The sequence below is a fragment of the Erpetoichthys calabaricus genome, chromosome 3, assembly GCF_900747795.2.
Source record: "Erpetoichthys calabaricus chromosome 3, fErpCal1.3, whole genome shotgun sequence".
Taxonomy (NCBI): Eukaryota; Metazoa; Chordata; class Cladistia; order Polypteriformes; family Polypteridae; genus Erpetoichthys; species Erpetoichthys calabaricus.
The window spans coordinates 142,746,125-142,761,594 of record NC_041396.2 but is presented as its reverse complement, the minus strand read 5'-3'; the positions used below and the strand labels follow the sequence as shown (position 1 = coordinate 142,761,594).

Below are 15,470 nucleotides of genomic sequence, written 5' to 3'. Positions count from 1 at the left end.
GCCAAAGGGTTAACTTGGACTTGTGTTCTGGATCACTCTCATTTTGGAAGATTTAAGTGATTCCCATGTGCAGCTTCCACACTGATGAATGCAAGTTCTCCTCCAATATTTTCCGGTAACATTCTGCATTCATACTGCCATCAATTTTCACTAAGTTACCTGTGCTTCTGTAGCTCACACACCACCCGAACATGAGATCCACCTCCATGTTTCATTGTAGGGATGGTGTACTTTCATCATTTTGCCTTGTTGTATTCTCTACAAGCATAGTGTTTACAGACCATAAAGTTCAATTTTGGTCTCATCACTCCAAAGGACTTTGCTCCAGAATTTTTGAGGCTTGTTTAGATACTGTTTGGCATATTGTAAGTGGGCTGTTTTGTGGCATTGGCACAGGGATTACTTTTTTCTTTCAAATTGACTGTGCAGCCCATTTTTGTTAAAGTACCTCCTTATTGTGCATCTTGAAACAGCAACACTACTTGTTTGCAGAGAAACCTGTATCTCAGCTGAAGTGGTTTGTGGGTTTTTCTTAACAAATGAAGCTTAACAAATGATCCTGGCTGTTGTGGCTGAAATCTTGGTTGGTCTACCTGGTCATGGCCTGGTAACAACAGAACTGCCAACGTTCCACATTTTTTTTTTTTTTTAAATCAGAGTTTCACTACTACTCATTTTCCAATCTCCGAACCTTTTCTCTCTGGTCCTTTGACACTTCTTTTGCTTTCCCTGTGGCTTGGTATCCAGAAAGTGCAGCTATGCAAGAATTTAAATTGAGTAATTGATACAGACACTGATTACAATCAAAAAAGTTACAGATGTGGACACTCTCCCTTAATTCAAACCTGTGTGTGTGAACTTGTGTGCATATTATCAGCCCCTATCATTCAAGGGTTTGTAAACTTTGATTAGGCCCATTTGGGTGATTTCAGTGATTATGATTTAAAAAGGGCACACACAATTACATATGTGATAGTCAATTGCCTCGTCTGAGCATACTCACTAATTAAAAGGAAATCTTTCTGTACGATTACTTATATTTTCCAAACAATGACCAGTATTTCACAAAGTCTGCCAGGGTATTTAAACGTATGAGCACGGCTGTAAAATCTTAAAATAGCAAATGTTACAAACTTAACAGAGCAGTTCACTGTCAAACCCGATTTTAAAAGTATGTTGTTAGAAAAGTAGCTTTTAATATTTGAATATCTTGGAATTCACTAATTAAACAGTACATATATAATAATTTTTTTTTATTTAGTATTATAGGATTTAAGCAGTATTTTTCAGTTACTGTACAGAAAACTGAACATGCTAAGATAAACCCTATGCTGAAATCACCTCAAGATTATCTTGTTACACTGTGGGGGAATCCACATCTGTGCCAGACATTAAAATTGAAGTCTTGCATTATATTTTGATATTTATGAATGCCGGTACTTTTATTTAAAAAATAGTTGGATAACTATTTGATAGATATACCAGTATTTTAAAGATGTCATTACTATCACTAGTTGCACATTTTATGTTGTATAACAACATATGCACAAAGTCGTTCACTTGAATAATAGAGGTACTTTAATAAAGAGTAGAGCTGCTGCTCTTATTTAATTTTAAAAGCATGATTAGGTGGTTCCTAATGAAAACAACTCATATTACAAGGTCCACCACCCATATTTAAAATCCTTTTCAAATACATTTTTCCTTTAATCATGGCATGATATCTTAATATCAGGTACTCCTGGCTAATTTTATCTTCTTAGTATCCATATTACTAACCGAGAATGGTAAACCGGATGGCACGGACGCAGGTACACGGCGATGGACGCAGGAGACATAGTGCGCAGGCGCCTACAGCGCGCGTCTCATAAACCGCAAGCGATGTCTGATCCACCGCGAACGAAGGAGTCACGGCTCAATAACAAAAGTGCTCAACTAACGAAGGAGTCACGGCTCAGAAACGAAAGAGCTCAACTAACGCCACACAGAAAAGAGGATTCTGCACTGCACCCCAGAGTCAAACGGAAGACACTACGGAGTCCGCAAAGGTCCACAAAGATAGTACGGAAGGTGCGAGAAAGTATGAAAGGCGCAGGCGCCTACAACGCGCTTCTGAACTAAACGTCCACACTACACAGCATGATCCGGGTAATAAGAATAAACGAACTCTCCGTATTAGACGTTCGGCATCCTCACATGTCCAAACCATATAGCATATGTGAATCACATTACAGTGATGCATTATTAACAGTACAACCACAGAAAATGCTCCGTATTAACAATAAGTGCGATTATCCATATTACTAACGGTAGACAATGGATAACTAATGGAGTCACGGCTCCAAAACGATCCAGCTCAACTAACGGAGCTACAAAAACGAGCCCGCATGGATAAAATCATTAAACGTGGGCGCCTACAATGCGCGTCTGAAACCGCGGAAGCAAAACTGTCTCGGCTCCAAAACCAAACAGCTCGACTAACGGAGCTACAATAACGAGCCCGCATGGACAAATACAATGAACATAGACGCCTACAACGCGCATCTGAAACTGCGGAAGCAAAGCAGGCACGGGTTCAAAACGAAAGACCACAACTGACGGAGATACACAAACGAGCCCACCTGGATAAAATCAATGAACGCAGGCGCCTACAACGCGCATCTGAAATGCCGCAAGCAAAGCAGGCACGGCTCCAAAAAGAAAGAGCTCGACTAACGGGGCTACAAAAACGAGCTCGCCTGGATAAAAACAATGTACGCAGGCGTCTACAACGCGCTTCTCAAACAACGCAACCAAAGGAGTCACGGCTCCAAAACGAAACATCTCAACTGACGGACATACAGAAACGAGCCCGCCTGAATACAATTAATGAACGCAGGCGCCTACAATGCGCCTCTCAAACAGCAGAGGTGATAGATAAACGGCAAAGAAAGGTACGACAAACAGCCGCTAAACAACTCCGCCAATTAGCTGACAACGCACTCTGTAATGAGTCCACTATTAATGAACATTCATTAGGATTAATGAATATCATTTGCTGTCATTGTCATTCACTTAACTTCCCTGAAGAAACAACTGGCAATACAACTAATGAGTTTACACGTTGTTGTCAAAAGGGTCAGGTAGGACTGCCTCCTTTAGATGACTTTCCTGAATATCTACGGAATCTTCTAACAATGTACCCGAAAGTAAAAACTTTCTGGACTGCATTGGATCCTACAATAGTTCATTTGCTTTTGCATCTACCGGGGTAAATATCAGGCCACCAGCTGGCAATGGCCCATACTGCTTTCGCGTATGTGGACAAATATTACATCGGATTGGAACAGTGCACCCTGAACCAAATCACGAACACAAATATGCACAAATCTATGTGTTAGATCCAGATGTCACAATCTATCAACGAATGACCCTTCCTGAAAATAAGCAATACACAGAGCTGATAATGAGAAACGTCGCAGAAGTCATAAACAGTCACCATTAGCTAAGTCTACAAAAGTACTTACAGGATCACATTCTAACAATACTGTTTTGATTCCTAGAGTTGACCTTACAAGTTCTGACCTGGAATTACCTTTTACACTTAAACAACGCCAATTTCCCATTAAACCTGCATTTGCCATGACAGTCAACAAATCCCAGGGACAAACCATGGACAGAGTTGGCATATACCTCTCTGAGCCTGTACTTGGACATGGACAACTTTATGTAGCCTTCTCGGGAGTTCGGCGTTCATCTGACATTAAAGTTAAAGTTGTAGATACTCCATACCAAGGAATACTCATTCAAGGACAACACACCATCTTTACTACAAATGTTGTGTATAAAGAAATATTGCAATAAATCTTTCTAATGTGCCATGCTATGGATTCTTTACTTCCTTTCTTCGTCATCTACACCTTTACACTCCAATATATCTCATACATACATCAATGTATTTCGGGTTACCCAACACCAGGGGTTGGCGAGCGAAGCGAGCAGGGGGCGGAGCCCCTAGTAAATACTGTTGCAATAAAGTAACCTAGGATCCATATACATTAATACATGATCAAACCTCAGAGAGGAAAGAAAATTCTGCACTTGGAAATATTTACATTCTTTGTATTTACCCAAGACAGTGTGCATCATCCATATTCTTTTTCAAACGAACAGATTAAAGTATAGAAAAATAAAGTGAAATATTTGAGAAGGTACTTTAGTTAATAAAAAGAAAATAAAATTATACATCAAAAGTACAGAAAAAAATTATTCGTTTTAAGGACTACCTTGAAAAGCACTTGCCAAGTTTATGTAACATCTAAAAAAATTTGGTTGACATTAAAAATAGATTTCTTTCTTTAAAAAAAAAAAAAGCACATTTTTGAAAAAGAAACTTGAGAGACAAACATGCATTTTTCCATTATACTTACATAAACTGCTGTGTCCATTCTGCAGGTTGCCACTGGTACTACTGGATAACCTGAAGATTTAAAAAATGGATAAGTAGTATAATCTGGAACAATACATAATTTTGTACAAATTTCCATGACAACACAATTCAATTTATAGCATACATAAGACATACAGCTGGTAGATTCATCTATTTATTTTCAGGGTTACAGGGACCACGGTCTATCCTAGCAACACAGAACACAAGGCTAGTTACGGTGCCAGATGATGACTAATGAAAAAAATCACACACCTACACCTGCCCAATTTAAAGTCAGAAAGTAACCTATCATACACACCTTTATGATGTATAGGTAAAATTCTTGCACAAATTGGGAGAAAGAAAATGCATGATACTTAAATATGCAATATCCTAGTATGCAGTACAGTCATACACTGATAAGGCTAAGATCAACCAACCAGTGTTTTCAATAAATTATAACTAGGGGGCTTCGCTCGCCAACCCGTGTTTGGTTTTCCGGATAAACACTTAAGATTTTTCTTTTCTTTGAATTGTTGCTATTTCATTAGTTTCACTTTTATTTCAGAACTTATGTAAAAATAATATTTGGAATCTTTCAAGTCCCATTATGCTGAATCTTTTGAATGAGGTCAGTGAGACATGTGTACCATAATTCAGGATAGATTTCTCTGTTTGGAATTTCAGCAGAGACAAAGCGATCTACATCATCAGCAGTTAATAATTTTTGTTTTGCAAAGTAACCAATAAATGCATGTGAGGTAAAACACGTTTTTGAAATTCTCTGACTTAAACTTCAAAACCTTACAATATTTACATACTTCTGACATATCACCTGTGTCCATATATTCGATCTCTATTTGCCTTTAAATTATTTCTCCAAGTAATAATTTCTCTTTTTTTGCGCTAATGCGATGTTTACTTCCTTTTTTTTGACACTGTCGTTTTTTTCTGCTTTCATATTCTGTATCTTGCTCTGCATGTGTTTCGCGCCTACGTTTTTTTTTTTGATCTTTTGAATTCCAGTTTTCATTATCTCTAACCTGCTCTGCATGTGTTTAGCCCGTTTGTTTTGTAACCTTTTTATGACGTTTTACTTTGTTTTCTACTCTGTCTTTTACTTCTGACCTTGCTTTGTCCTGCTTTTTTTCAATGACACCTGGTCCATGGTGATTATTTTCCCTTTTTCGAGTAATAATTTCCGTTTGTTTGTGCTACTGCGATCTTTATTTTTTTTTATACTTTCTAATTTTCCTACTTTCATATTCTTTAATTTTCTCCACATTTGTATCGCGCATACGTTTTTTTTTTTTGAGCCTTTCGATTTACACCGCTTTCATAATCTGCTCTGCATGTGTATAGCACCAACGTTTGTGAACGTGTTTATGAAGTTCTACTTTGTCTTTTACTCTGTCTTTTAATTCTGAGCCCGACATGCTTTGTTTCAATTCCACTTGTTACGGGCTGATAATTACTTTCCTTATTTTCTGAATTTGCACCTAGATTATTTTTTCTTTTTTGCTCTTTTTTCTCTCCAACGCTTTTGAATCTCTTTTCTCCACACTGCTTTCTTCTTCGCTTAGTCGTCGACGTTTCATTTATAACGTATTGTCCTCATATTCTTTATATGCGCTGAGACCCTGGATCTGTGTGTCCTCAAATCCTTCACAAGACTAAATGTTTTGCTGCACCGTTGTCTTATTTGATATTGATTGTAAGTAGGGCATGTCTTGCAAGAATCTCATGTTCTACGTCATCGTGAGACGGTCCTGGGTCAATCTCTTGGCACAATGTCTCATGTTTAAGGTCCTCGCGGGTCTTTTAACTGTCTTCCATGATCTTAACGTGAAGATCACGTCTCGACGCCCTACTGTTTCTCTCCAGGATTTTTTTTGTTTATAATAGAGAGAAATGCGTCCAACAATAAATTGTCCCAGCTTCATTTTCATTTAAGCTATCATCATTGTTAATACAAGTAGAAAGGTCCCTATGGATTTGCAAACTTTCTAAATAAAGTATTAACATTGTATAAACATTTTTCATTATTACCCTTATAAACACTAATAATCTTTCCATAATGTTCACAAGCTTAGCTATAACACTCAAATAAAACAATTTTCTGTAGCTGACTTTACACCTTCATTAACAGCATACAAAGCATATAGCTCTTCAAAGCTCTTCAAATAGGCAAAGAGTTGGAAGTCACATCCGGTCATGTCTGGAGAATCGGGCAAGTGTGGCATCTCTTCAAATCCATAGCTTAGAAGAGTAATATAAGCAAGGGCATTATGGAGAAGCAGAATGGGAAAATGTCAGCTTCCTTTATCTTTTTTTCTCTTGGAATGACTGCCACAAATGTCAAAGCAAATCAGAATAATAACTCGTTATGTAAAGCTTTTTGAAGCAGGTAATCAATGCAGACAACAGACTACATCATTAAGATTATAGAACATTGTGCATACAACCTTCAATGAACCTAGAACTTCTTTGGTGTTGGAGAATCAACATACCTCCACTGTTCCAACCTTTGTTTACACTTTAGGTCTTAAGACACCAGTAAACCCCCGATTCTCTAAAGAATCGCAAATACAAGAATGGCAATCAGTTTCTATTCCCTCCGATATTTGGAGGAATGACAAATGATGGAGGGTGGGAGCGTCCTGGTAAAGTTTTCATTGAATTAAATACATATCTTTGTACTAAAATTAATCAATTTATTAAAACAAAAATTGTATTTTAATTGTTACATCATTTAAGTCCAAAATGTCTTTGAGTTGTTGCACTTATAAATAAAAACAATATCGGAGTGGAAAGGTTTAAATGAAGTAAATTGGAAACAAAATTAACGATGGGAACATTGTATCGTCTCGGATCCTGTTCTTTGTCCTTTATTAGCACTAAGGCAATTTTAGTTGGTTGGGTCTGTAACAGCCAGTGTAAATTTATAAGACTTGTAAAAGTTAGCGTTTTTTTCCCCACTTTTATTCTCTCAGTCACGATCACGATAAAACAACCACCTCCCGCCCCAGATCTGACGTGGTTACTTTTTATCCGAAACTGGGAATAACTGTAGATGTGAGTGGTTTTTGAGTCAATGGAACTGGAATTTCTCTGCTCTGGAGGGATAAAAGCTGACACACAAACTCTGGTGAATCTACCTTATTTGTATCTCACCGTCACTTGATTTTTTTTTTATTCAGTTTTATTGAGTGTTCCTGCTCATCCTGAATTAGTATGCACCTTAGGGTCCATGATGTCAAAACTGCACTGACAAAAAAACAGAGACATAGGTATATATATATGATATTTGGAATAACTAATTTTATGACCTGTATAGTACATTTCGGAAAACATTGTGGCACTGATGTAACATTACTCATATTATTCATATTCATTTGCATGCCTTGCTTGTAATCAGTGACCGTGTTTTTTTTTTTTTTTTTTTTTTTGGGATCTTGCCCATACAGTCTCCACGTTTTGGTGAACGGTGCTGTTTCTTTTGTACTCCAGGACATGCAGAGAAAAGAATAGTACAGAGAGGTCAGTTCCATGCTATATGCAATCATCAGATTCAAATGTTAACAGTTCACACACATGCAAGGACCGTCCTTTTTACTGTACATTTACGACATGTGTACCTGTTGCAATGTACACACTGCTCTCTGTGCTGTGGTTACTACAGTCATCCCTCACCTATCGCGGGGGTTACGTTCCAGAGCCCCCCGCGATAGGTGAAAATCCGCGAAGTAGCGACCTATATTTATTTTATTATTTATACATATTTTAAGGCTTTATAAACCCTTCCCACACTCTTATAAACCTTTCTCACTCTCTTGTTAACCTTTCCCACACTCTTATAAACACTTCCTATGCTCTTAAACACTTTCTACATTCTTAAACACCGCAGACCAACACTGCAGACCAACACTGCACATTGCACGCAGCGATCAGACGTTGATGTGTCTGCACTCGCTTTGTGAAGGGGGGCAGCTGAACTCATGCTGAGCAGAAATGGACTTTGTGCTGCTTCTGCCAAAATGCCTGCTTGTCGCTCTGCGCGTTCGGAAGGAGGAGGAGTGTGTGTGTGGTTTTGTGAGGGCTGAACGCACGTTTGCTCAACCCCCCCCCCCCTCCCCGGAGGCTCAGTACGCTCCTGCCACTTTGCATTGTCAAGGGGGTGGGGAGCTGAATGAATGCTAAGGAGAAGTGGACTTTGTGCTGGCTTTGTGCTGCTTGTCGCTCTGCGTGTCAATAATTTTAAAGCCTTGTATTTTCCTGTCTCACTGTCTTGTCTTGCGTGAAGTTAAAATGTTTTATAATAGTGAGATGTTACTCATATCCTTAGCCCGACATCCACATATCATATGTGTTAACAAAGTGTGTTTTATAAGTTTACATGTGTTTAAAGCATGTGGGATGAGTATTTTAAGGCTTAAACTATAAAAATGTTTATTTATATGGTCTTTCTATATCGCGGATTTTCTCCTGTTGCTGATGGGTCTGGAACATAACTTCCGCGATAGGCGGGCAATCACTTGTATTTAAAAACCCGCGAAGTCGTGAATCCGCGAAAAGTGAACCGCGAAGTAGCGAGGGATTACTGTACTGTATTATACTGAAGGGGCTGGAGAAGCGTCAGTCTTGGAACAGAGGCTTGTTGATGTTGCATCCTCTTTTGTTTTATCCATCGCCTTTTCTTGTAAGAAGTGACAATGAAGTTTCTCTGCAAGGTGAGCCATGAACACTCTTCTTTTATCAGTGGCCTTCGTGCATGCCTTGTACAGAACTGTATATGTGAGTTGATCGCTGCTAGGTCAAGCATGTTATAGCGCAAGCAACCAGCCACTTGCATGCTCCTTCTTGCACTGAATAAACTCACGCCTTCTGGTGCACGATGTCAACACAGCACTGGGTAAAAAAGAAAGAAACATATGTGACATCTTGAAGAAATTATTTTATGACCTGAATAGTACCAATCAGAAAATATCATCGCACTAATGCAATATTATTTGAAAACGAACCTCGTCAGATCGGGTGTGAATTTATACTGGTGCTGTTAGTTAGAGTCAGATCAGAAGGGGGGGTTTGGGGGGCGAGGGACACCATCAACTTGACTGAGAGAATAAAACTGAAAAAAAAGATAACTTTTACAAATACCAAACATTTACAGCTGATCTGACGCTGTTCGTTTTAATGACTTAATGACTACATAGTTTGAAAGTTATAATGTCATTCAGTTACCCAAATCATCAAGACAGACATAGAAGCATGAGTGAAGGATACACTGCACAGGGGAAGGAAAATAATTAGGCTCACATACATGGAGGTTAGAGAGTTAAGAGACTGACAGATCAATACTTTACACATTTGATTATTTGGCTCCTAAATCAAAGCTATTGGTTCCTAATTTTTTCTTTTAGGAGCAACCGACACCTTGAGGTGAATTTTTGACTGAAGAGCGGTGTTATATTTGCCATTTTCCAGTCTGCTGGAATTTCCCCCAATGCACATTCACTTCCTAAAAATATTAGTCAAGGGTTTATATACTGTATGTACTTACTAACTTCCTTAAGCTCTCAAGGAAAAATATGTGGTCCTGGTGATTTGTTGGATTTCAGTCTATTTAATCTGAGCAGTACTTCCCACTTTGCAATTTCCAAATCATTCAGTACCTACTTGGTAGTTCCTGTTAGGCAGGGTTTATACTTCAAGTGATGCGACACATGCTCCTACAAACGCTACTGCTACACAAGTGGTATACGGTTTATTCTTGCACGCGTACTTTACTTAATTTTGGAAGTTTCCACTGGAGGCAGTGCGAGATATCATCATGGTGAGAAAACGTTCAGCTTCCCTGTGTTGTGAATTGCCTGAAACATCCATTAAATTCCGAGGACACCTTGCCACTTTATGTCTGAAAAGGATGGATGTTTAATGATTACATCCATCAATCCAGGGATGCACCCATTCCAGCATGCATCGAGTGTGAGGCAGAAACAATCCTTGGATGGGGCATCAGCACATCACAAGGCGAATACAAGCACACATATACACTAGCATCATTTTAGGATCACCAAATCCCCAAACCTGCATGTATCTGGAAGGAAACCAGAGCATACTGCTGAACCTCACCAGGAAAACATGCAAAATTCAGGCAGGGAACACAAAGGATATGACTCCTACTGCAAGGCAGCACTACCCCCCATTGCCACCATGCTGTCCCCATATGTGTAATTATTAATAGCATTCATTACTTAAATGAAGTTAATGACTGATCTGAAAAATGTAATATACATACTTTGATGCATTTCATCATGAAAATAATATCACGTATAAATCTAAGGATTCTAAATGTACAGAAAGCTGGAATATCATATCTAATATGTTGTGTGTGGCAACTGCTGCTTGCCACTGCTGTCAGTTCAGGAGGAAGCCCCAGAAGCCCCTAATGCAATATTATTTGAAAACGAACAGCATCAGATCGGGTGTGGATTTATGTTGGCGCTATTACTGAAAGAAAAAAAAAGATCAACATGTGCGTTGATCCTGCAGCACTGAATAAGCTCACGCGCTATAACAGTAATAGCGCCAACATAAATCCACACCCGATCTGATGCTGTTCATTTTCAAATAATATTGCATTAGTGCGATGATGTTTTCACATATATTGTCTCTTTCTTTCAGGTGTGTAATAGGAACCACAGCATAGAGAGAAGCGTGTACATTGTAACAGGTACACACGTTGTAAATGTAGGAAAGACAATCCTTGCGTGTGTGTGAACAGTTAACATTTGAATCTGATGATTGCATATAGCGGTGAACTTACTGCTCTGTACTATTCTATCCTCTGCATGTGCTGGAGTACAAAAGAAACATCATACAGCAACATGTGGGGACTGGCAAGATCGGGAAAAAAAACACACAGTCACTGACTACAAACCGCAAGATGTTATGCGAATGAATATGAATAATATGAATAATGTTGCGTCGGTGCCACAAAGTTTTCCGAAATGTACTATACAGGTCATAAAACGAATAATTCCAAATATCATATATACCTACGTCTGTGTTTTTTTTGACATCATACACCATAAGGTGCACACTAATTCAGCATGAGCAGGAACACTCAATAAAACTGAATAAAAAAAATCAAGTGACGGTGAAATACGAAGAAGGCAGATTCGCCAGCGTTTGTGTGTCAGCTTTAATCCCTCCAGATGAGAGAATGTCCAGTTCCATTGTCTCAAAACACTACTCACATCTCCAGTTATTCCGTTTCAAATAAAAAATAACAGCGTCAGATCCCTGGGTAGGGGGGGCGGTAGTATGTATTGTGATCGTGATTTAGAGAGAAGTAAAAAAAACGGTAACTTTTACAAGTTCTATAAATGCACACCGTGTGTTACAGACGCAAACCAAATGTATGTGTGTACTGTATAATATTAACAAAAAGAGGAGCTCACTACTGAAAACCGCAAATATAGGAGTGAGTGGGGATCAAACCGGGGACTCTTGATTACAAGTCATCAAATCTTACCGCTACGCCTCGGAAGCTGTTCTATCATCCTTGAACCTTTTGTGAAAGTGTTTACTTGATCTTTGGACTTCAGGCTTCATACATTATATAGTTTATGCCTACATTTTGTCATTTACTACTTGTTATGGTGTATAAAATCTGTACATTTTGGTTTCCATTATATTTTGTTCGAGACAAGACAACAGATGGACTAAGACAGATCAAAGCAGGTTTTGTCACACCTCACTTTCAAACAGCTGTTTCCTACATTGAAGGGAAGACATTCTGGGGCTCAATTATTTTACAACCTGGGAAAGGATGCACCCCAGGCTATTGATTACTTTATGGATGGACATCTGGGATTTATGGCCTGGGAAAAGGGAAACAGGCAATATCAAAGAACTTTATTATCTGGGAAAGAGTTTGAGCAAAATTCATCCATCATATTGACAGCCAGCCAATCAGGTGCTTGGAACATTCATGTGCTATGAAACCATGGCATGAAACTTTATAATAAATATGCCTCACTTTGAAAGAAACATCAGAAGAAGCAGAAGGAGAAGAGAAACAGTGACGACGGAAGAGTGACGTTAGAGAACAAAACAAAGGCACGTGTTCCAGTTTTCATCCGATCGTCAGTCAACTGCATTCTCATGAACATTGACTGCTAAATCAAACGCCGCCCTGGGACTTTCATCCTTGACATCACTGATTCCTTTCAGTAAGCTTTTTTTAAGACTATTTTATCCAGACTTTACTATCGATCTTATTTTCTATTACTTATTATTGTTCTTTAATAAATAGTAACTTGTTTTCATCTTTCTATGCTTTGTCTTAATGTCTAGAGTGATTGAAGTAATAAGGTAGATTTCTAAGAGCACCTGGCGTAGCTGGAGATTTTGCCATTAGCTCTGTGCTGCGGGGTTTTAAGGCTGAGAGTGAGGCGCCACTCGATAGTTAGGGGGCAGTATGAAAGAAGGTATTCTTGGCTGATAAATGGCCTATAGTCAAGGATACTGAGTCTTTGTATGTTTTAATATTAACTTGGAGATCAAAAGTAACATTTAGGTCTGAGGTCTATTTAAAACATCATACGTTGTCCGTGCCGATAAATAAATAAGTCTCTTGATGTGCTGAGAGAGTGACAAGTTGTGTTATACTTAAAGCATTTGTGTGGTTTTTAAGTGCTAAAAGTTAGCCAACTGTGTGTGAGTCATTTGTAGGGCACTGTTGTGGTTAGGGTCCGAGTGTGTGTGAATCTATGGATGTGTGTATTATTATTTAGGGTGCGGGAGTAGACCAATCCAATAACGAGCTTGACATTGAAGAGGGTAAATAGACGATAACACATTTTGGCGCTGCTGAGCAGGGTAGTTGGAGTAATCATGTCACGCACCCCGTTTGTATGGAAATTTTCTAATCTAAACGTCAAGGAAGGATCGTCTTCGGGCGGCGACAGTGCTGTAATTACAGGCTGGCATCCAGCCGGCAGATGGCAGCCTGTAGCGACGGCATTTTCTAAGTTTTCTAGTCCAGTAATGTGGCCCGCTGTAGCAGCGGAACCGTCTCCGGAAAATATTGCGGAGGCAATAGCTAGTTTAAAATTAGCTGATAAAAAAGAAAGCGTTCAAAAACCTACAGGTTTGATAGGTTGGATGCTTTTAACTGCCTTAGAAACTTTAGAGGCAGAGATAGAAGAATTGAGGAGGGTTTTAGATAGGATTGAATTAGAGCATTCATGGACACGTGAATGTCTTAAAACAGCATCAGAAACAAGTGATGTGTGGCAAAAGAAATGTGAGAGTTTGGCATGTAGAGTAATAACAGCTAAAAGAAAGACAACACAGAAAAAGAAACCAAACAATATTCCTACAGCTAAAGTACGTGCTCTTGTTGCAGGAACTTGGGATCCTGCAACATGGGATGGGAATATTGAGGATACTGATGACGATTGGATAGAGGAATGGGAGCAGGAGGAAAAAGAATTAAGCACGGTTGAGGAACAGAATAGTTTTTCCCCAGTACATAATTCCATGTGTAATCAAGAACGAAAGAAAGTACGCCCAGTTATAGAAGAAAGAATACAACAGACTAGTGGGGGACATTCAAAAGCATCACGTACTGTGCGAGATTTTACACAGGGTGAACTCCTAGATATAGGCAGACAGTATAGACAGAAACCAGGAGAGCGCATACTAACATGGCTCCTCAGAGTATGGGATGAAGGAGGAGAATCTGTGCAGTTAAGACAAAGAGAAGTGGGGCATCTCGGGGCTCTTACTACAAATCCTAAATTGCGTAATGTGCTTAGAAGGATGGATTCTGAAGACATGAGACCTCTCACAGACTGGCTTGCTAGTGGAATACGTGTGGCATGGCAAGATCGTAGTGATCTACCTTTAGAGGACAGGTCTTGGAAAGATATTAAGGAAGCTACGCAGCTTGTTAGGGAAATGGGAATTCAGGCAGCTTTATATGAGTTAATTGCAGACATTTCAGAGCCTTTTGAAGGACCAGATATGCAGCAGATGACTCCTGGGATGAAGAATAGATTAATCAAACAAGCACCCCCTTTTCTGAAGGGTGTATTGATTACTAGTCTGGGGGGAGAACAGATGGTGTCAGTCTGGGAAGTGGTATCTTTACTAGGTCAGATAGAGGAGTATGAGTATGGAAGTAGTAGTGGTACTAAAATTAGGGAGCTGAAAAAGAAAGTGGGTCCCTGGAGACCTGATAGAAAACAAATGTGGTATGATTTAATAAATGCAGGGATCTCTAGACAGGAAATAAATGGTTTGCCTACTTTAGAACTTTATGAGATGTGGGGTAAGATTTTGAAGAAAGGTGAACAACAGGAAGAAAAGCCCAGTGCTCCACCTTTAGAAGTACCACAAAAGCAGTGGCCAGTAAAGGAAGGTTCAGATAATAAAATAAAGGAGAAACGGCTTCCAGTTCTGGGCAAGGGATGGAAAACCCCTGAGCCTAGAGATTGAAGGGAAGGTGGGTCCCCTGCAGCAGAGGTAAGGGCAGTAATGGTGGGGGATCGACGCCCATATACACCTCTGACAATTTTCTGGAGAAAGGGACAAGTACAGCGTGTTTTAGCTTTAATTGATACAGGAGCAGAAGTAACTTTGATTCATGGCAACCCAGATAATTTTGAGGGTGAATGTGTAACTGTTACAGGCTATGGAGGCAGTGAAATTCTGGCCAAAATAGTACAGCTGAGGCTTGCTATTGGAAATAGTACTCCTTTTAAAGCTCCTGTCTTGATCAGTGCTGTAGAGGAATATATTTTAGGGATAGACATTTTACGAGGGCAAACTATAAAGACTGAGTGGGGAACTTTTAGTTTTGGAATTCGGTCTTTAAAAATTAGTCCTGTAAAACAGATAGTGAGGGGGGAAGCTAAATGGTCACCTTTGGTTATACCTACCCCTGATTTCCCAGTTAATTGTAGACAGTACAGACTGCCAGGAGGCCATAAAGAAATTGGAGAAACGATTCAGGAACTACTTAAAGTGGGTATTATACGGCCAGCTGTAA

At 39.2% G+C, this 15,470-nt stretch overlaps 1 protein-coding gene across 1 annotated transcript in view; it reads right to left on the bottom strand.

The window, feature by feature from the left end:
- atad2b (ATPase family AAA domain containing 2B) overlaps positions 1 to 15,470 on the bottom strand; it is a 313,933-nt gene that overhangs the window by 229,742 nt on the left and 68,721 nt on the right. Inside the window, exon 3 of the mRNA XM_028798864.2 lies at positions 4,410 to 4,459. Coding sequence (XP_028654697.2) covers positions 4,410 to 4,459 — 50 coding nt within the window. The remainder of the gene's footprint in view (positions 1 to 4,409; positions 4,460 to 15,470) is intronic.